The following is a 21,342-nucleotide window of genomic DNA, read 5'->3' as shown; positions in this document are numbered from 1 at the left end:
TTGTATATTCGCGGTAAGATCTGTAGTACTATTGCGTGTTCTTCGCATTTATCACTCATAGTTGTAATATTTCAAATGCAATATATTTCCTTGTGACGTTGTGTGCTTACTAGGGCTCCAGCTTTCGGACATTATATATCAGAACCCTCCTCCCAGTCTTACCACCATTGAGACACTGATGACTCGGGGACTCTACGTCTGACTGCCGTTGTCGTCCTAAAGAAAACATCATACATATAATAGTGAGAGCTTGATACGGTAGTAAATCCGGTGTAGATGCTGATACAGGAAAGGCTTGGTACAGCTGTGAATGCATTTGCAATACGGTGGTGGGAACTTGAGGCGCCGAGTCCATATAAGCGTAAATGGCGAAGCCTCTGTGGTTTGAGGACGATAATACCATGGACTAATTCGGAAGCTGAATTCTTCAATCAAATCATGTCAGTAACATATTTACATTGCTAGAGACGTCGGGACCCACATAATAAAGTAGGGGCGAATCCAACTCCAAGCGCTCCAAAGTCGGCATGCGCGACAATACCGAAGATGACAGATACTCAACACGAACGTTACGTGCAACGAGGACCACTATATTTTTAAGAGCTCCTGTATCGAGAGCTTCCCAGGCAGCGTCATTGGCAGCCGCACTCCCTTCGATTTTCAGGTGCGTGATGTGTCGCCCGAATAGGATGCTTGGTGCAATCGTTATATAGACATGGAGCACCCTCAGATGCTCCAAGCTACTCTGGCGGATTAGAGTTAAAGGCTTGAACACCCAGGGAGTGTGCAAATGCTCGAGAAAGGGCTGATCATCAATAAACTGAGTGAATAGCTCAGGGCTCAGGAACTCCTGCTCAGCGAACCATGACAGGCGCAGGAGAGAGGCAGGAATAGGTGAGAAGTTAAGGAATCCGTGGAGGTCTTCGGCGCTTTCAACACGTAGATGCCGTAGATTTGGGAGATGTTGGAGAATTGATCTAAAGCACGACTCATAGGCGTGCTCCATGAAGGCAATGGCAGGTAGATCGAGTCGCTGTACGTGCCGTCCGCAACGGCCATTAGTGAGTGCGGTTATTGTTCGCAGAAAGCACATCCCTGCTGCTAACAGAAAGTCGTCTGATAGAAAATGACTCGGTGGATGTGAGTCGAGTTCGAAGGATACATCGGCGTACAAGAGTGGTTCGGCGATTGCGTGAAACTGGTGGGACACAAAGAGAAGAGTGTAGAGAGACTGGTGGTCCAATAGCAGCGCGAATACGAATTCAATGATTTCAACAGGTAATGGCGGCATCTGGCATTGCGTGTGACAGGTTAGCGAAATTCAGGGAGAACCCTAGATTTCTGTGTTATACTCACGTTGCCTTCGCCACAAAGAATTTATTCACTCGCTTCCTAGGTAAGATGGGTATGACAATCTGCAGGTTCGTTCTGGGGACGGTGAAGCGCCTTACGGTGACTTGCTTGGTGGGAACAGCCTAAGCCACGTAAGCCCCGCAGGCGGATTGATGGGCAACATCCCCTGACTCCTGTTCGGTCCCCAGACCATGTTCCAGGAAGTAAAAGTAGGGCAGGGTGAAACTGGTCTACATTTTCCCCAAGCCCGAGCGTGATTGGTCTGGTACAAGTTGACGTGTGAGGGGAGCACTCTAGACGGTGCTGAGGATTGCAATATTAAGCTGCAAGCAAGGCTAATCATCCTTTGAACCACGAGGTCAGATGAAATTGGAATTGGATTCGTTTCGATGGTGTGAGCCTACCTTATCCCTACAACACAATATCGGAACATGGAGCTTGATCTCAACGAATCATGCATCATGTAGCCTCGGGGTGGTTGAGCCCCGTTGAGTTCTGGTCCTGGTCGACCTGTTGCAGAAGCCGATAAGTGTGAATGAGTGCTGATTTGCTGAATGGACGCCTGCTAGCGCACTCATTCACATTCCTCCAGAAGCTGGTGAATTCCACACAGTCAGAAATATTCAGCGAAGAGGGTGATCACGTACGCATGTCGCTCCAGAAGTCCTGTATTGGGACTCAAGACACTGCATTCAGTGTTGCAGAGGAGAAACAACATGGAGAGTTGGCTGTCCTACCTTGTGATACTCCCGTATGCCTTGGGCCACTTTTCTCCTTTGCACAGCCTACCACCCTCTGTACTGGGTCACAAACAACTTCGACGGGTTAAAGCCTGTGGCAACTATGGGTGTCCTTATTAGACAAAAATAAAATTCATTCTCAGCCACAACCAAAGCGGAGACGCACCTTACCACAGCCCTTAGGTGTCGTCGAACAGCGTCGACATAAACACGATCAGCAGCGGCTTCCTGCCTATCTTCCACATCCACGTGCGTGACCGACCGACGCAGCTGCACTGAGCATAGCGAGGGTTTCTGAAAGGAGGACTTTTTCGTTGTTCCAATGCTCTCCCCGGAACCCGCTACCGTATGGAACCTGACTTTCTCGTTGCTGTTGGCGATGTCGAGGTCAAGCTGATGGAAGAAAGAGGATGGAATCGATCTGGGACCATTGGCGTTTCGATGAGTAGAGCGAGGCCAAGTCGGGCTAAGGTTGCTCAGGGATGGCTTGGTGATCCACCACCGTAGACGTGGCCCGAACCGAGCTCTTCCCCGAATCAATTTGTCACCCTCTCACCATTTCAAAGTACATACTGGAGGTTCTCAGACAGCCGGTCACGGAACGAACTCTTCGTCAAATTATAACCTGAGCCAAACTAGTAGTTTGTTCTTGGCATCCGTCCAGTTTGAGACGAATTGAAGAGAATCTCGAAAAGGAAGAAGAGATGGCGATTAGGTCAGTTAGTCTGTAATCCCCCTCGGCTCTAACTCATCACTGGCACGCGCAGGTCTTGGCCCCATCTCGGTTGCAAGCAAACTACGGTACGGTCGTCGGTATGTGTGCACCGAACTATGCACTATCCTCGCAACGTCATTCCTGAAGCTTGAAGCCTGAGCTTTGGAGGTTCCTATTTTTCAAAATTCACACATCGGTTGAGAGCTCTAACCGACGAACGCGGCAGGCGAGGGATTGCAATCAACAGAACTCATGTCGCGCCTCCGAATTGTGCCGCCGACTCGGTAAGTCTCCTCCATGAAGTTCCTGACCTTTCACTACACTGTGGTTTGCCTACCCTTCTCGCTGCATGTGTGTTCCTGGAGTCGCTTTCGCGAGACAACACTGTCATTTATCTAACACGTCAATGATCGTGAGCAGTGCCTGGACTAGCGGTCTTCGCATCACCGAGTCAGCGCGTCTTCGACCCCGACTGGGATATCGCCCGACTGGGACCGCGACAATCTGAGGCAGAGCGTCGATTGGGTGAGTATCTCGCAGCGTATATGGTCGGGGCAATCGCTTGAGGCCCCGAAGACATTTGAAACGATATCGATCTTCTTTGTTTGACCGCGACTTGGTCTCGGATAGCTCGCCACCGTCCCTGTTCAAGCCTCTGGTTTGAATGTCATCTCAAAATCCTTTCGCAATCTACTTCTGGCTTACGACAAGAACAGACATCGCCACATCCCAGCGTCCTTGTCCATACTTTGTCCGCCCTGAGCGCTCGCCTACCCCCTCCCTGAACGCCAGCTCTTCACCACGCCTACATATACGTGTACATCTTTGCATGAACCGCGCTATATAATCGTCCGTGCAACCTCGCACATATCAAACCTCGCGTTGGTCATAGGCTGAAAACATATCAAGTCGTGCGCTCTCCATCGGATCATCCAAGTTGAATCACGTAAAGGGCGCGACAAGATGGGTCATCAATGTGGGGTTTCTTTCGACTTGGTAGATGTCGATACTCACGATTTTACAAAGCAAGCCTGGCAACGACGTCCAGGACACACGTACGTACGGTAAAACAGTTGAATCCGCCGCCCAGTCTATGGCATAAAAGCAGCGGTCGCAAACTATGTGTCTGGCACGCACACATACTCCCTTCCTTCGCCAACAATCAACCTTCTCATGGCTATTCTTGTAACGGGCGGAGGCGGCATGACCTCCAAGGCCGTAGCTTCGCAGCTCAAGGACGCCGGTATCCCCTTCGTTGTGGGATCTACCCGCGGCACCAGTGCATCCTCCCCGGGGATTGACGCCGTCAAGTTCGACTGGACCGACGAATCGACCTTCCCCATTCCCTTCCAGCACGAGTTCCCCGACGGCGAGAAGATCACAGCGGTCTACATCGTCCCTGGCCCCGTCCACTCTGCAGACCCAAACTCGGCTATCAACGCATTCGTGGATTACGCGATGAAGGCGCATGGCGTGAAGCGGTTCGTGCTGTGCGGCGGGGTGGTGCTGAAGAAAGGAGGCCCCTGGCATCTCGACGCTGTCTGGTCGCACTTCAAGGAAGTCGGCGCAGAGTATATGGTGCTTAGACCTACTTGGTTCCTCGGTAAGTTCCTCGAGTTTATCTTTACTTGCGAGGTCGGGTTATGCGTGTCCTGCAGAGAATTATTTGGACTGGTTCTTGCTCCCCCTTAAGAACGAGAATAAAATCTATACGTGTGCTGGGGACGCGACTATAGCTTTTATTAGCGCAGAGGATATTGCAGCTTTGGCGATCAGAGGTCTCACCTCCGAGAAACCATTCAACTGCGATTTCACCGTCCACGGTCCGGAATTAGTGACGCACGACCAGGTACATGGATGTCTCTCGGTTTCGACCCGCCTGACAGTGCTGCTTATCTAGCTGGCCGAGACATTCAGCAAGATTCTCGGGAGGAAGATCGAGCACGTTAAGCTCACCGAGGAGAAAAGAGCGGCAATCCTGACAGAGGCTGGGTTCCCTCCTACGTTCGCAAAGTTCGGCGCGTATTTGGAGGCGAACATATGGGACACGGAGATTGACGATGCGACAGCGAGGGCCGCTGGGAAGAAGCTGATGACATGCGACGAGTTCATCGAGAAGCATAAGTCGGTTTGGTTATAAGTGTCCTAGACAGAGTCAGCGCGAAATCAGATCCGTTGTTATTCGTACCCATTGTCATACTTTCAGAGGCTTGTTCACCTTGGGTAATGGCTCACCGTTGCCATTGCAACACTAGGCGTCCAGACGCATCACGGGCACATCTATGTCTTTCCTGACAAACTGCGACGCGAAACCTTTGATCGCGTGGTTCACCTGAAGTTCGGAGCAGACATATACAGCGCATGCGTCTAAGAGCCAGAGCCAACTGCTAACTTAGAAAGGTACTCAACAAGTCCCCTCCGCAGCTTAATTTACAGCTTGGACTGGGACCTGTAGCTTAAGGACGCAAGTGGTGTGCAGGAGTTCAAATTGGAGGTAGACGCATGTCATTTGGGCTAGAGATCCGATGACTGAGTTATAAGGAGGATGGTACCAGGTAACCTAGCATGTTGAGCAATGGCGGATACGGGGCACGATTGATCGGAGTCCTTGGGCTTGGTTCGCTTTGAATGTAAAACTCACCTTTGCGCGTATCCTCTACTTCGTCTGTTTCGCCCCTCGCCGCATTAAGACATTGTGACCACTGCAAACAGTTTTCCATGGACCAAAAGGCGAGCTTAGCAGAGCGCGTCGAGTCTCTGGTAGCATAGGCTGTCATATGCTTGCCGACGAAGATCAGCAGCCCACGGTGGATCGCACTTGAAACCGGCTCGAGCTCCTCGCAATCAAGGCGAAGTGCGGCCAAAAAAATGAAGCCGTCGCAACCGTGAGTTTGATTGTGTACGGTACGGTGGCCGTGCTCTTCTCCTTGATCGTGCAGAAGTGCAGCGAGAGAAGGTATCTGGGACGGGTGTTGAACGTCGGGGTCGAGGTCGTGTCCAAGATTTTGGGTTGGGCGCTTGCACACCTCTCTTTTCTGGTCCCCTCCAAGCTCCAAGCTCCCTCATTTCTCTGAACAAATGGACTTTGTTGCTTCAACAGGCGTCATGAGGGCCTGTTCTCCCCAGTATATTGGCACGACGCGTCGAGCGGGCAAGAGCTTGAGAAGACTAGCGTTCTGGGTGACTTGGGTGAGGGTCTTGATCGCGTACAAAACCAGCTGACGAAAAGCATAACTCAAACCAAGTACCCTGACGCAACGGGGCTATAACTTTGGGTGCGGACCTGGCTACCCTCCTTTATCATGTTATCAGTGTTTTTTGCTGTTTCTGGTTTCAGACACTTTGTGTTCTATTCTGTCCGCATATAATTTTCCATCCCCTTGCATCCCACGGCGTGCCCCCCGATATCCCTGTTGCGTAGGAAGAGCGCCTGTTTGGATTGAATCGGAACGCTAGCATGCCCATTCTCGCAGAGAACAAGGGTCCTTCCGCAATGGAATAGCAGTGGCATCGATGTGATTCACGAGGCAAGTTCGACATTGACATAAATGATACAGAGTAGCTACTCAAATCCCATCAGTTTGTCTGTCGTTCTACTGGGCGGTGAGGTGGGCGACGCTCTCCCAGAACCTGTTGCAGCATTAGCGATTCAGATCAGATGCCACACAACAGCAAAACGCAAAAAAAAACACGCACGCGCATCTCTGCAAAAGCGGCGGCGGCGTCGCGATGGCGCGGATATCGGGGCGGCCGTCCGACGTGCGATTGAACAGCATCTCACTGTGCGCTACGCAGTGCGGCGCCCACAGCGGCGTGATGCTCCTGCTGTCGATTCTGCGATTCGGGTCGAGCGACGTCGCGAAGTCCATGAAGGCCCCTGCGAAGGAGATGATGAATGGCGTGTTGTTGAATGTCGGGCTCCTGACGCTATCAGGGGCAAGGACGGGGGGGTGTTTGCGCATTGTGTAAGTCCAAGCCCAAGCACAGGTGAATGAGGGGCGAGATTACCTGGGGAAGTAGAAGGCGACGTCCTCTCCGTGGCTTCCATTGGGGACAGCGAATTCTCCCTAGATAAACAGTCAATACGGCTGCACCTCCACAAAACAAAACTCCATTACCTTGTACGAGGCTGCGGGGAAGGCATTCAGCATGAAGTAGCTTGGGCACACGAAGATAGCTTGACGGATCCCATTCCGTAAGTAGTATAGCTTTGAGGGAAATCGAAACGAAGACTAACATTCCCCCATGATCGCATTCGCCTGGTCGATGGGCGCGCCGACCGGGGCGTACAGTCGTGCGGCGGCGGCGGCATTTGCGGTGCCGAGGTCCGGGAACAGGCGCAGAGCATAGTCGGCCGCCGTGACCGTACCAGCGGTACTTTGATTCACAAAACCATTGCCTTCGTGTGTGTTGGTCACAGCGAGGAGTGCTTCCTACGAACGATCATCAAAAGGGTGCGGGGGGCCACGGGACACGAAACTTACACCATTAACTCGCCTCTGGCGGAGTGCCACGGTTGGACGTTGGGTGATGAAGTCGCCGTCGACCACCGGCACGGTCACGAGCGTCCCGTAGAAGCCTGCGCGGTTCACCTGCACGTTGGCGGCTTGCAGTCTTGAGACATCGGCTGCACGCAGACACGCCAGCGCGTCGGCGGCGCCACCACACCTACCAGGAATCGTTATCGACATTCTAACGACGCATCATACGGGAGAGCAGACACCGAAGCGTACCCGGTTTGCGATACAACCTGGCTGAAGATGCGCTGGGACAGAGAACAGCGGGAAGCGTGTCAGGAAAGGTATGATGAGCAACGAGTTATAGTTATAGGGCGAACCTCTGGGACGGCCCCGTCGAAGGGATGCTGCGAAGGCAGGAAGGACGAACTCGAGATAGCGGCCCTGAACAGCGGGGGGCGTGTGCGCCCGTTCCGCGCAACGACATGCTGCAGCACAGACCCGGCACCTGCGCGACCATCAGCCGTCAGCCATCAGCGTCAATGCCGCGAGTATGGCACCCGATACCCACCTGCGGACTCGCCCCATATAGTGACGCGCTGGGGATCGCCGCCGAATTTGCTGATCTGCGGGCAGCGGCATATGCGATGATGAAGTCAGAAGAGGGCATGCATCGGGGTTCATGCGTATGCGTACATGTTGCTGCACCCACTTCAATGCGAATTCCTGGTCGACTTCACGCAGCTGAAGTCAGCTCTGAGGTTGACGTGGGGGCATGGCAGCGCTTGCCGTACTTACGCAAACCGGCGTTCAGCGCGCCATCGGCCTTGACTCGCGCGCCGGCCAAAAATCCTGTCACGAACGCTCAGCACACGTCACAGGCGCACGATGGTGCGCGTTACCGAATATGCCGAGGCGATACTGGATGGTGACAACCACGACCCCGTTCTTGGCCCGGACGATGAGATCACCGCCGTCGTACGACGCTGCGCCCCCGCCTATGTATCTGAGAATCATGATCATCATGATTAGCGTCAACACTATTTGTACGCCGTAAACACAGCTCATAAGCGTAGCTCGCACCCGCCGCCATGGATCCAGACAACCACAGGGAGGAGGCGCGGCGGGACCGCACTGCCGGGAAAATACACGCTGCGCCTATCAGGTCTAATTCGTGGGCGAGTGAGGGGAGGCATGCCACGTACTTCAAGAACAGGCAGTCCTCCTGGTCTGGCTGCACGGCTCTCGCGCGCAGCGGGGACTCCGGGTTGGGATTGGTAGGCAATTCCCCGAAGGGGGCCTGCAGGCACCGCGGTGGCGCCGTAGCCGCGCGCTGCACGCCGGGCAGCGCGGGGGGGCTCTGCGGCGCCCGGAAGCGCAGGCCGCCGACGGGCGCGGCGGCGTAGCGGATGCCGAGGTACGTGGAGATGTTGGTTTGGGGGCTGACGGTGCCCTGGTACTGCGCGTTCCCGACATCGACGACCGGGGCTTGGGCGGGGGCTTGGGCCGCGGCGCAGGAGAGCAGTGCGAGAACGAGGACGAGGAGGGGCAGTGCGGCGCGCATTCGGGGCGGGAAGGAGGTGGACTCGGGTTCGAATGAATTGTGCTGTGTATTTATAGTTATGGGGTTCAGCGGGATGTCGAGTAGGCGATGGGGAATATGCACGAGAAGGAGCGTGAAGGGAGGCAGGTACGGGTGGCTGGATCGTGCATGTAGACCCGGCGTGGTTGCACGCTGTAGAGTTCTAGCCCTGTCGACCTGTATCAGAAGCTGATGAGCGCTGGGTGCTGAACGTTCGCCTGCTGCTAGCAGCGCTACAGCGCACTCACGCTCGTTCCCCGAAAGCCGTAGAAGTCCACGGCGCCAAAAACATCCCGCGCCAGAAGCCCGTATCGATATTCGGTGTTCGATGCATGGATGCCGGGCACCGAGTGCTGAGCGCTTGAGCGCTTGAGCTACAGCGCGTTTGGACTTGCACCGTCTAGTGTATCCGAAAGGGGCGTAGGGGGGGCCCCTAAGGGGCGAGAGGACTGGTCTATGACAGTCTTGAATAAATGAGATTCACATATGTATCTCAAAGCCCTTCACAAACTGATTTCTCTGTACTACATCTAGCATCCATGCACAACAAAGTCACAGGCCTGAAGTTTGTTATATGTTGATGCTTACCACTATTCTTTCTGCAATTGCCTACACCACAGCTTACAGCTTATACTGGGCCTACAGTTTCCATCTGTTACTGTACTATTCCAATCCAGTGTTCAGTAAAATGTAACACCTGAAAACATTCAACATTAGATTCAATTTCTTTCACATTTTTCAGATTTTTTGATTTTCAAAAGTGGCTAAAATTTACAAATTAGTGAACACTTGATCGGAATAGTACAGTATCTCCTTCTTCAGTGCAGACATCATCTGCATCTCCTACCTCACTCAATGGCTATCTATTTAAGTGAGTACTATTTATGAATCAATAGGACCCGTACAGGCCATGCATTGCAGTGGCTACAGCCCCAAGTTTAGTTATGTAGAGTCAAGAATTTTGCTGGAGCTCGAGAACCTAACAATGCGGACGCGGCCAGGTGGAAATAACGTTCGAGCGGTTTGCCTGATTGTTTGTCTACCCTTTTGATCTGTGGTGTAGCCTGAATGAGTAGCGACAGCCTTTCGATTCTGTGGAGAGTGCACCGAAGCATATGTGCACGTGGCGGGCGGACCCTGACGCTACTGGAGGAGTTTTGGCCGTAGTGAAGCGACCGTGATGGCTGCCACTGCCAGCGCCGTCAATGTCAGCGAACGAACACCTCTCCTCCTCATACGCCCATCCTCCTCCTCCTCCTCCTCTTCAAGTTCTTCCTCCTCCTCTTCAAGTTCCTCCTCCCCGACCCTACCGCCCCTTCAATGGTCCCAGATCTACATAATCCTCCTCCTCCAGCTCTGCGAGCCCCTCACCTCCCAGTCCATCTACCCCTACATCAACCAGCTCATCCGCGACCTCGGCGTCACCCGCGGCGACGAGCACAAAGTCGGCTTCTACGCCGGCCTCGTCGAGTCGCTCTTCTTCCTCACAGAGGCTTCAACCGTCCTGTACTGGTCCCGCGTATCCGATAGGATAGGCAGGAAGCCTGTGCTGCTCGTTGGCCTCGCGGGCTTGAGTGTCTCGACGCTGGGGTTCGGGATGGCGCGCACGTTTGCGGGGATCGTGGTGAGTCGATGTATATGCGGCATGTTGAACGGCAATATCGGTGGGCTCCCAACCTTCTTCTCCGCTCCTTCAATGACGAGATCTGTGCCGTAGGAGTCATGAAGAGCGTCATGGGCGAGCTCACGACCCCCGCCAACCGCGCAGAGGGCTTCGCGCTCATGCCCGTCGTGTGGAGTGCCGGGGCGACGTTGGGGTGAGTGCCGGGGTGCCTACTTCCAATCCTGCATCTGCATATCTGATGTTCCCCAGGCCCCTCATCGGCGGCGGCCTCTCCAAGCCCTACGACCGCATCCCCCTCCCCTTCTTCCGCACACACTTCTGGCGCGACCACCCGTACTTCCTGCCCTGCGCAGCCGTCGCCCTCTGCGTCGCAGCCGCATGGGGCGTCACGGCGCTGTTTTTTAAAGAGGTGCGTACGTGTGTTGTGAGACTTTGTCTACGCGCGTTCGTTATGAGTAGCTTCTAATCTCAAGTTTCATGGTTTTCATTCACATTTTCGTTTACGCGTATAAAGTGTGCTTGCTCACCCTATGGTGTAGACGCTCGACCCCCGCGCGCCGCGTTCCTCTTCATCTTCAACCTCCTCCTCAGCGTCTACAACTCCAGCTCCTTCAACTTCAACCACCTCCCCGTCTTTTTCAGCTTCGTCTACACACCATGGAAATGAACAAAGAGGAAAAAGAAGACAAAGTGTAGAAAGTGGAAACGGAGTAAGAACACAAAGCGAACAAAGACCCCCAACGCCCCTCTCCGCGCTCCTCACGCAGCGCCGCACGCTCGTACCCATAGCGAACTACACCCTCCTCGCATTCCTCTCCATCTCCATCAACGCCCTCCAGCCGCTCTTCCTCTCCACACCCTCCTCTATCCCCCCTCGCTCCCCCTCCTTCTCCCCCTCCTCCTCTCCATCCTCTCCGTTATCCTCCTCCTCCTCCTCCTCCTCCTCCTCCTCCTCCTCCTTCCCCTCCCCAAAACTGGGCATCCCCGGCCTCGGCCTCCCACCTCCCACCATCGGCCTCATACTCGGCCTCTTCGGCATCCTCAACGGCCTCTTCCAAGCGTGCTTCTTCCCGCGCATCGTTGCGCGGTTCGGGGCGAAGCGCGTGTTTAGGGCGGGCGTGGGCGCGGCGGGGTGTGTCGGTGCGGCGTTTGCGGGCGTGGGGCTGGTCGGGGGGATGGGCGGAAGGGAAGGGGGCGGGGGTTTTGGGTGGGCGGTGTGGGCCCTGGTGGGCGTGCAGCTCGCGCTCTGTGTGCTCGTCGATATGGCGTACGGTGCGTCTCCTTCCCCCTCTTTCTCTTTCTCCCCCTCCCCCCTTCGTAACCGAACTCACCTCAACACGCGTTCTCACGTTATACACACATCACAGGCTGCGTATTCATGTTCATAACCGCCGCTGCGCCCCCGCACGCACTGGGCGCGACGAATGGGCTCGCGCAGACGGCTGTGTCGGTCGCGCGGGCGGTGGGGCCCGTGACGGCGACGTCGCTGTTCAGCGTGTCGTTGGGGTGGAGATATCAGTATGAGTATAAGCACGCTCGTGCTCGTGGGGTGTCGGGGTTGTATGGTTGCTGTGAGGGGGGCGGGGGCGGTGTTGAGGAATGGGGTGCGTGGGTGGTGGGGATGCTAGGCGCGAATATGGTGTATGTGTTTGTTGTGGTGCTGTCGGGCGTGGCGGTGTGGGTCGGTGGGATGCTGCCGGATACGCTGGATGAGGCGCCTGATGGGGAGGACGGTGTGTGTGGAGTAGGAGGAGTAGGAGTAGGGGAGGGAGAAGAGGAAGAGGGGGGTAAGGGCGAGGAGGCGTGATTTAACGAGTTACGCTGCTTGGATTTAGAGATTGATTTAGAGGGGAAGTTATGAGAGTTATTTGGAGGTTATGAGCATCATTGGGAGATTATGAATGCCTTCCACGAAACTGCATTCGCGCTGCAGGGGCCCGACGGAGAGAGTGGCGACGTTGGCGGATTCTTGGGTCTTGAGCTTGAGCTTGGAGCTTTGAAGTTCGGCGCGTTCACGCGTTCAAACGTTCGTGGTTTAGAGGCTGGCACGGATATGGATGATGAATATTGGATATTGGATATTGGATATTGGATGTTGTACGCGTTCGTTGTTGGGGGATGTATGTACAAGATGCGAAAAGGAGCATGCAGCATGCATGGGATGCGAACAAGACGGAAAGTACGCTGATATACGGCAGACGATGAGACGACGAGACGGGGCGGGTACAAGAGTGGAAGCCGGGATGTACAACCTTGACGAGCACATGAGGGACCAAGAAACGGAGATACACATACACGCAAAGAGGGTATGGCGGGGGCACGCCTAGGCCGAGGGCGGTCACGGTTCGCGGAAGTGCGGGAGGATGGAAAGTTGCAACAGAGCAGCAGAAGATATATATATATTAGCGGGCTTAGGGCAACGAGACACGGCGCCATGCAAACGCGACATAGGATCTTGATGGGTTTGGTCAATGGTAAGGTCGGGGAGCGGGCCGAGCGCTGAAACGGACCACTTGAAGACGGAGATGATAGCATGAGACGTCACTGGACGTTCCCCTGCGCGCAGCACAACATCTTAGGTTGGGTTCTTCCGCAATGGAATAGCGGTGACATTGACGCGGAGACATGGGCCAGTGAATACATACCCTGCACCCTGGTGTATCTCTTCTTCGTCTGACAGTCTTACTCGACTATTGACACAGATGACATAGACTGGTTAACATTCAATTCGTAGTCTGTTCGCCGTTCTACTGGGCGGTGAGATGGCCAACACTCTCCCAGAAACTGGTGCAGTATTATTGAGCGACTCAGAGACGAGAAGCAAAACCAAAAATCAAAACACGCACGCGCATCTCTGCAAAAGCGCCGCTGAGGTCGTGATGGCACGAATGCCGGGGCGCCCGTTTGCAGTGCGATTGAACAGCATTTCACTGTGTTCTACGAGATACTTCGACCACAATGGAGTGATGTTTCCGTTGTCAATTTTCTCGTTTGGGTCTAGCGATGTCGCAAAGTCCACGAAAGCGCCCGCAAAGGAGATGACGAATGGCAGATTTTTGAATGCTGGAGTCCTGCCGCTATAAGGAGAGGTGTGTAAGTCCCATCACAGCCGAATGCGGACCGAGATTACCTGGGGAAGTAGAAGGCGATGTCTTCTGCATGGCTGCCATTGGGGACAGCGAATTCGCCCTAGATAAACAATCAATATGGCTGCACCTCGACAAAACTCCATTACCTTAAACGAGGCTGCGGGAAAGGCATCCAGCATGAAGTAGCTTGGGCATACGAAGATAGCTTTACGGAATGATACCCGTAAGTAAGGGCTTTGAGGGAAATCGTAACGAAGCCTAACATTCCCCCATGATTGCATTCACCTGATTGATAGGTGAGCCAAAAGGGGCGTACAGTCTTGCTGCAGCGGCGGCATTCGCGGTCCCAAGGTCCGGGAACAGGCGGAGAGCATAGTTGGCTGCCTTGACTGTGGCAGCTGTACTTGGATTCACAAAAGCATTGCCTTCGTGTGTGTTGGTCATAGCAAGGAGTGCTTCCTATGAACAATCATCAAAAGGGTGCAAAAGGCTACGGGACACGAATCCTACACCATTAACTCGCCTCTGGCGGAGTGCCACAGTCGGACGTTGGGTGATGAAATCGCCGTCGACCACCGGCACGGTCACGAACGTCCCGAAGAAGCCCGCGCGGTTCACCTGCGTGTTGGCGGCTTGCAGTTTCGAGACATTGGCTGTACGCAGACATGACAAAGCGTCTGGGGCGCCACCGCACCTACCAGGAATCGTTATTCTAATGGCAAATCATATGGGAGACCAGACACCGAGGCATACCCGGCTTGCGATACAACCTGGCTAAAGATGCGCTAGAACAGCGAGAAGCGTGTCAGAAAAGGTATAATGAGCAACGGATTATAGGCCAAACCTCTGGGACGGCTCCATCGAAGGGATGTTGAGAAGGTAAGAAAGATGAACTTGAGATAGCTGCCCTGAACAGCGGGGGATTTGTGCTCCCGTTTCGAGCGACAACATGCTGCAACACAGAACCGGCGCCTGGGAGAGTATTAGTCGTCAGCCGTCAGCCATCAGCCGTCCATCCCGCGAGTATGACACCCGATACCCACCTGCGGACTCGCCCCATATAGTGACACGATCAGGATCGCCTCCGAATTTGCTGATCTGCGGCATATGGGATAACGACATCAGAACGAGGATCATAAGTTGAGGAGCATGGCTACATGTTGTTGCACCCATTTCAATGCGAACTCTTGGTCGACTTTACGCATGTACGAAGTTAGCTCTGAGGTGGAGGCATGGTAACGATTGCTGTACTTACGTAGACCGGCATTCAGCGCGCCATTGGCCTTGACTTTGGAGCCGGCCAAAAAGCCTGTCATGAACGGTCAGCACATATTGTGAAGGACAAGATAATCCCCATTACCGAATATACCAAGGCGATACTGGATAACGACCACCACGACACTATTCTTGGCCCTGATGATGAGATCGCCTCCGTTGAATGATGATGCGCTCCCCGCTACATATCTGGGAATTATCAGAGTCAACATGATATTCCGTAAACATGTCATAATATTAGGTCTCACCCGTCGCCATGAATCCAAACAATGACTGGAAGCCGGCACGTCGGAATTGTACTGCCTGGAAAATGCACGCTACCGTCTATCAGATCTAATTCTTGGGCAAGTGAGGGGAGGCATACCACGTACTTCAAGAACAGGCAGTCCTCGTGAGCTTGTACAGCCCTCGCGCTAAGCGACGACTTTGGGTTAGGATTAGTAGGCGATCTCCCCGAAGAGGCTTGAAGGCATAGTGGAGGTTTAGTAGTTGCTTGTTGCACTCCAGCTAGAGCGGGAGGGCTCTGAGGCGCCCGGAACCGTAAATCACCAACGGGTGCGGCAGCGTAGCGAATGCCAAAGTAAGTAGAGATGTTGTTTTTGGCATTGACGGTTCCTTGATACTGTGCATTGCCAACATCGACGACTGGCGCGGGTGCTTGGGCCACAGCCAAGGAAAGCAAAGCAAGGAGGGGGAGAGTGGCACGCATTCGGGTCACTAGAGAGGTGGACTCTGGCTCAAACAAATTGCCTCTGCGTATTTATGGCTTTCAATAAAATGCCGAGCAATTGATAGCGAATATTCACGAGAACGAGCCCGAAGGGAGGCAGCTAAGAATATACGGATCATCCACCGTGTAGACTCGGGGTGGCTGATCCCCGTAGAGTTCTAGTCCTGGCCAACCTATGTCAGAAGCTGATGGTCGCCGCCTGCTAGCGCACTCACTTGTTCCTCTGGAAGTTGAAGGATTCCATAAAGTCGATAATATCCGGGGAAGGTGTGTCGCCCCAGAATACCAGAAGTCCGGTATTGGTACCCGTTGCATGAAGTTCGGGTAAGTGTTTAACTTCCACCGTTTCCGAGCCTACTGAGAGAATGCCAAATGTTGCACTAGAATATTCAGAGCGAGTCAGGAGAGAAGCGTAGGATGGTGGAGTTCTGGAAATGGAACTGAGTCGTTGAGGTGGCAGAGAAGCAGACCTTGTCGCTGCTGTCCCGAGTAAGGAAGGGACACGCGATTTCGAGCGATATCACTGGTTGATCGCGGGTCCAATCACCTATGCCTCGGTGTGCAGAGACTTCCCTGGGGTCGCCACCACACTTTCTAATCTGCAAAGTGACGAAGTCCCCACAGCGAAGTGTTAAATAGTAGAAAGTGGCCGCAAGATGCACCAATGTTTGATGTCAACAAAGTACCATGTCCCCTCGCTCCCATATCTAACTTGAAGAAAGCCGTCCAAACAAATTCCAGTTCCTGCTACGGCTATGAGTGCAGAAACGTACCGCATGTAACTGCGGCTTGGAGGCGCGTCGACCGACGACGATCCTTGGAGTCGGCTCGACTGGGGAAGTATAGCTGAGATTCGTGGCTCGCCTTGCAGAAGTCATGTGCGTATCGTTATTGACAGAGCGCGTCAACCCAAAACTGTCGGTGTTGGCTAGGTACAATGAACTTCGGTGTCTTGTTTGGCAATGATGTACACTGACGCGTCGGCGTTTGACGCCCAATCGAAAGGCCTGACATTTTGAAAACGAGAGCAGCAAGGATCTCGCCGTCGCGATATCCATGTTGAATTTGTGTTGGACAGAGTTTCCCACAACCCAATTGTTGCTCCGGTTGTACTCCGCGTCGTCCGCCTACCGCAAAAGCCAATTCCCTGTTCCTAGTAGTAACCTTGAGGCCGATCGTCGACTTTTGTCCCCAACTTTCTCCCAAATAGGCGAGTTTGTCAAGTAAATCTGGAATATTTCCCCGGATCCCAGAGGCGGATGCTTGAACGAGCCTGCAAAGTCTCTTGTTTCCCGCCAATACGCTTTGGTCCCCACTATAAATACCTTCCTCCACTTCGAACTTTGCCAGAAGCGTTCTTTACCACCAACCACTACCACCACGATGTTCTCTCAGCTCATAGTCGCCCTCGCCCTTTCAAGTTTCTCTCTCGCATACAACATCACCTCGCCGGGCGATTCCCATAACTGGACGGAGCGTGGACCCCAGCCCGCCACATGGGAACGCGCGAGCACCGACCCGGAGACCGTCACCGTCGTGCTCACCAACAAGGTAAGCCCGCGAATCGCCATGGACACTCCGCTCGCTAACACGCCTGACGAACTTTCGCAGAACAGCAGCGTCATGGCCGAGAACCAAGTCATCGCCACCTCTCTTGACGGCAAGACCGGAAAGGCGGAGCTCAACCCGCCTAAAGGCAAGTGGCCCGCAGGCGAGGGATTCATCCTCAACTTCTGCCAGAAAGGGCACACTACCGATGCGATCCTCGCGCAGTCGAAGGAATTTTCTATCATCGGAGTCGGCAGCGAGGGAGTTGACTCTTTGCCAAGCACTTTACCGCAGACGCAGAACTTGGATACCCCGCCGCAGGTTGCGAAATCCAATGGCGCGATGGCTGCCTTTGAGGCGACGAAGGACGGCTTGATGGGATTATTGGGATTCCTAGCGTTGATGGCCGTGTAGGGTGTATGTAGTCGATTTCGCGTGGATATGCGTCTCCGTTCTTGTCTCTTGGATTTTGTCAATGGTCATACCCGGTCTCACTTTCTCAGCTTATATCCCATCTGCGATGCTTCGAGGATGTTCAGTTGCAATTGGACTCCGAGCTTGGTGGTTAGAGACGTCTCATTGCGGGAAGTTCATGACAGCGTCCTAGTATTACAAGCTGAGGGGTAGATCCTGACACAATGGATACGAAGAATACAAAGTAGGGACATTAAAGTTACATTGTCCACGACTATACAATCACAACATCCCTCCAATCATGGAGCCACTCCTCGTTGGGCTTGCACTCCCACAATATGGTGCGAGACCGTCTGCCATCTCCGTAGAACCTCTCAGAAACGCGTTTCATGGGAGGTTTACCGTTGAACTGAATCTCGATGCATTGCAACGAAGGCAGTTCATCAAAGAACCACTCGATGAGGAACTCGTTGCGCAGATTACGCAGACGGAGGAACTTAATATCGGTGTTCTTGAGTGTCGAAGGCGTGATCACCGTCTCGTCCTACACAAACATGTGAGGCTACGACGGCGAGACTCATCTAAGCAGCCAATTACCTGTACATCGAGGAATTCCAGGTTGACCATTCTTCGAATCAGAGATTCGAGCAAACCCAGGGCCACGGCATCGTCGTTCCTGTGGATGGTCGGCGAGAAGACTCTGATGCTTTCAAAGTGTTTTTCTCTCATTGTATTCCAGTACGGGGGCGTGTTACGATTGATGACCGTTTTGATTCGCTGGACTCGTCGTTTGGGGAGCATCCGCAGGACAGCGTCGATGGGCGCGCGAAGACTTTCCAAATTAGGCAATACTTGACTGTCCATTTGTGGCACGTCGAACGCGTCTTCGTCGAATGCAAGATACTTGATGTTGGTGTGGTAGCGAAGGAAAGTCATAAACGCGCTTTCATCGAGTATTTCCGCGTGAAGCCACGTGAATGTGCGAAGGGACGACGCGAGTGGCGAGGAGTAGCTGAAGCAGCGTCGGAGGTTGAAGGGGTTCCCGTCGACGAAATCCACGGCTGGGTACTCGAAGCTGAAGTTGAGGAGTCGAGGGAGCATGCGGATAATGCGGTGGATTAGCTTGCGCTCCCTCGATGTGAAGGTACGCCCAAGGGCGATGACGGACAAGCTGCGAACCCAGTCGTGTCTGACTTTGTTTGCCTGGATGGCATGGTGGAACAATTCTACTAAATTGTCCGTGGCTGCATCGCGCTTGAGGCGAAGCACAATATTAGCGTAGAGGGATTTCTCGCCAACACCACGCAATTTGCGTGAAACCAGAGACAGCGCCAGACAGTCGCGTTGTTTGGGCAAATACCCCGCGATGCGGAGTAAGACCTCGGGAGGCGTCTTGAGTAACTGTCCCATTGCTAGAGGCAAACACACGGATTTGCGAGATTCACTCTCGAGCTCTCCTGAGGTTATTTGGGTGGTAAGTTGAGGGCGAAGGACTTGCAGCGAAGTGAGTGGAACAAATGCCACCACGTGATGCCACCCATAGATTCACCGTTAGGGCTGCATATGTTTCGCCGCTGTTACCTTCGCCGCTCGACAGTAGTCGAAAGGGTAGGTGAATATCGACCATTCGTCCGAGGGAACTGATTTCCCATTTCTCAGAATGTTTTGAGAGGGCTCGGTAGACCTCTTGAGCCACCCGCATCGAGTAAATGGGACTGCATGGAGACTGCGCGAGACCATCGAGTGGTAGACACGTCCCCTACTTTCTGTTCGTCACATCGCCAGGGCCTTCTGCGAGGAATCGGACGCGACAAGTGAGTATGCCCTCTTCATCTGACGGGACGCGTGCTCACATAAGGAGGTCCTGGGATTGTGCATTAGGGTCGTCTCTTCGACGTCGCAGGGCTGGGCTTGGTGCGTCACGCTGGCCTTCCACGATGTGCCGCTAGAACTGACCGCACTGTAAAAGGATGCCATCCGACGTATTGAGAGAGGTTGGCCTGGCACTATCGTTATGGCAGCGACGATATGCTCCACGAAGAGCTCGAGTTTCTATCCTCGTATTCCAACGAAGACTTGCTAGGACTCGCACAGAGGCTTTCACCAAGCCTCGCTGTAGGGAATTTCAGATTCCCTCGGGGAGTCGACATGTTCTCCGTAAACATTACAAGCAACGTGAGGGACGAGGATCAGAAGCGATTGCCACGAGCCGGAGCAGACAAATGTGCGGACAAATTTTTTGGGATGGCACGCGGTCAGTCTGTCGACGGAACTGATGTCTTCGCTGAACAGAGAGCTCGGAATATCCGATAGGTTGGTCATGCTCACGCTGCACTACACTTGACAGGGCCAACTTCTTCACCGCGACTCTCCGACGAGTGAAGGACTACCGTAACCATCGCAATGTTCTTGAGCAACTTCAGTAAAGGTCTTCCATAAAAAGGCGAGCTATGTACGCACCTCGTCCTTGGCGCAATCCCTGTCCGAATACTGCCGCTGTTTTCTTGCCAGCGTTGCGTCGTCTGCTTCGAGGGTGAAAGCATGGCCCAAGAACAAGCCATAAGTCCAGTGCGCCTGGAATGTTTCAAGTTGAGTATCGATGTCCACTGATCGGGAGTGGAACCATCAGCGTCAGACACGTGTGCAGCGCGTCGTGGCGTCTCTGGGGATCGGGTAGCGCTCCTCTGGCTCCGGCCAGCCATAGACGACGAGGCGGGCGAGGTCGGGACACTCGATGAGGTGCGGGGTTGCGAATATCGGCTCGAGATGAGTGTAGAGCTTTAGGGTTCGAAGGGCGTCCAACCTGTTAGATTTTGGCAATCTTGGTAGTACAGGGGTATAGGGGGTACATGTGACCATGTACTTGAGATCAAACGCAATACAAACTTAGTTCATTCGAATATCGCGCGACCGTCGGCAGCTTATTTCAACACAACCGTGTATGTACCGGGGATCCTCGGTGCCTTGGGCTCCAAGTCCCTCTTGACGACACTGTCGGGCGAGCGGTCGAATTTTACGTCTGAGAGTCTCAACTCCTCGAGGGTGGGCGGGAGCAAGCTGGGAAGGGTCATAGACACCAACAAATTTCCACCCTTCGATGTATCACTTGCGAAGCTGAGGCGCGGCAAACACAGCCAAGGACGCTGCGGGCAGCGGAGCATCGGGACAAGACATGAGTAATAAGCCGTAGCCGGCGCCTGTGCAAGTTGGTCAGTCCGAAGTCGCGCGAAACACGCTGGAAACCACTCTGCTTCGGAGACGATGGCGTTTGCTGCGCATCCATTGAAGGTGAGCGTGTGGATGTACTGAGGTGGGGGGGGGGCTTCGAAAGTGTAGGAAAGAGAGCCGGTGAAGGACAGCATAGTGGCATCCTGTGACTGTGTGGAACATGTGCGGTCGACACAAGGTGTTCCGGGTGCGAGAGGCCAGAGCGCTAGCATTATATTTAAGAGGCGAACGGCCAAAGTCACGATGCTGAGAGTGGGTAAGGAATCCCCCTGGGCGCGAGATCAGTACCCCCACGCTAGAGTTGAGGGGGAGAAGAGACCAGCCGAATCGCTGGAAACACATCCAGGCTACTGGGGCTACCTGAGGACTCGCAGATATTCGGGATCCTCATCCTCATCCTCACCCTCATCTCGTCGGCATCTTTCAATATCACTTCAGCAATGGCACCATAATTAGCAATATAATTCGTGTATTTATAGAGCTAGAAACTGTGCTGATTTTGTTGGTGAACACCGAGGTGATGGTGTGGGGAGGGGATGTGCGTACATAGGTGTGTGGTGTGTGCCGATGAGTAAATAGGAATGGAG

At 53.8% G+C, this 21,342-nt stretch overlaps 7 protein-coding genes across 7 annotated transcripts; 3 read left to right on the top strand and 4 right to left on the bottom strand.

The window, feature by feature from the left end:
• Positions 1-3,981: 3,981 nt before the first annotated feature.
• On the top strand, positions 3,982-4,948 carry PC9H_010093 (uncharacterized protein; the record flags this gene model as incomplete). Its single annotated transcript, XM_036779587.1, has 3 exons — positions 3,982-4,411; positions 4,467-4,657; positions 4,709-4,948. 3 exons carry the CDS (start codon positions 3,982-3,984, stop codon positions 4,946-4,948), a joined length of 861 nt encoding a protein of 286 aa, XP_036628976.1.
• Positions 4,949-6,401: 1,453 nt separating this feature from the next.
• PC9H_010092 (uncharacterized protein) lies at positions 6,402-8,829 on the bottom strand (the record flags this gene model as incomplete). Its single annotated transcript, XM_036779586.1, has 13 exons — positions 6,402-6,438; positions 6,505-6,735; positions 6,817-6,875; positions 6,927-6,985; positions 7,046-7,241; positions 7,293-7,476; positions 7,542-7,573; positions 7,646-7,773; positions 7,837-7,891; positions 7,962-7,999; positions 8,064-8,117; positions 8,153-8,271; positions 8,471-8,829. 13 exons carry the CDS (start codon positions 8,827-8,829, stop codon positions 6,402-6,404), a joined length of 1,551 nt encoding a protein of 516 aa, XP_036628975.1.
• A 1,198-nt stretch (positions 8,830-10,027) lies between these two features.
• PC9H_010091 (uncharacterized protein) lies at positions 10,028-12,278 on the top strand (the record flags this gene model as incomplete). The annotated part of the gene is made up of 4 exons (XM_036779585.1): positions 10,028-10,511; positions 10,565-10,664; positions 10,721-10,926; positions 11,839-12,278. The coding sequence occupies 4 exons, from the start codon at positions 10,028-10,030 to the stop codon at positions 12,276-12,278; spliced, it is 1,230 nt and encodes a 409-aa protein (XP_036628974.1).
• A 940-nt stretch (positions 12,279-13,218) lies between these two features.
• Positions 13,219-15,544, bottom strand: PC9H_010090 (uncharacterized protein; the record flags this gene model as incomplete). The annotated part of the gene is made up of 14 exons (XM_036779584.1): positions 13,219-13,255; positions 13,318-13,548; positions 13,602-13,660; positions 13,707-13,765; positions 13,824-14,019; positions 14,071-14,254; positions 14,314-14,345; positions 14,405-14,532; positions 14,604-14,658; positions 14,718-14,755; positions 14,816-14,869; positions 14,921-15,024; positions 15,084-15,152; positions 15,207-15,544. 14 exons carry the CDS (start codon positions 15,542-15,544, stop codon positions 13,219-13,221), a joined length of 1,584 nt encoding a protein of 527 aa, XP_036628973.1.
• A 1,404-nt stretch (positions 15,545-16,948) lies between these two features.
• PC9H_010089 (uncharacterized protein) lies at positions 16,949-17,527 on the top strand (the record flags this gene model as incomplete). Its single annotated transcript, XM_036779583.1, has 2 exons — positions 16,949-17,116; positions 17,177-17,527. The coding sequence occupies 2 exons, from the start codon at positions 16,949-16,951 to the stop codon at positions 17,525-17,527; spliced, it is 519 nt and encodes a 172-aa protein (XP_036628972.1).
• Positions 17,528-17,801: 274 nt separating this feature from the next.
• On the bottom strand, positions 17,802-18,937 carry PC9H_010088 (uncharacterized protein; the record flags this gene model as incomplete). The annotated part of the gene is made up of 2 exons (XM_036779582.1): positions 17,802-18,071; positions 18,125-18,937. The coding sequence occupies 2 exons, from the start codon at positions 18,935-18,937 to the stop codon at positions 17,802-17,804; spliced, it is 1,083 nt and encodes a 360-aa protein (XP_036628971.1).
• A 914-nt stretch (positions 18,938-19,851) lies between these two features.
• On the bottom strand, positions 19,852-20,810 carry PC9H_010087 (uncharacterized protein; the record flags this gene model as incomplete). The annotated part of the gene is made up of 6 exons (XM_036779581.1): positions 19,852-19,935; positions 19,988-20,133; positions 20,167-20,330; positions 20,459-20,584; positions 20,634-20,724; positions 20,774-20,810. 6 exons carry the CDS (start codon positions 20,808-20,810, stop codon positions 19,852-19,854), a joined length of 648 nt encoding a protein of 215 aa, XP_036628970.1.
• Between the last annotated feature and the right edge of the window lie 532 nt (positions 20,811-21,342).

Source organism: Pleurotus ostreatus (genome assembly GCF_014466165.1).
Source record: "Pleurotus ostreatus strain PC9 chromosome Unknown scaffold_7, whole genome shotgun sequence".
In the NCBI taxonomy this organism is placed as follows: domain Eukaryota; kingdom Fungi; phylum Basidiomycota; class Agaricomycetes; order Agaricales; family Pleurotaceae; genus Pleurotus; species Pleurotus ostreatus.
This window is presented reverse-complemented; position numbering and strand designations above follow the sequence as displayed.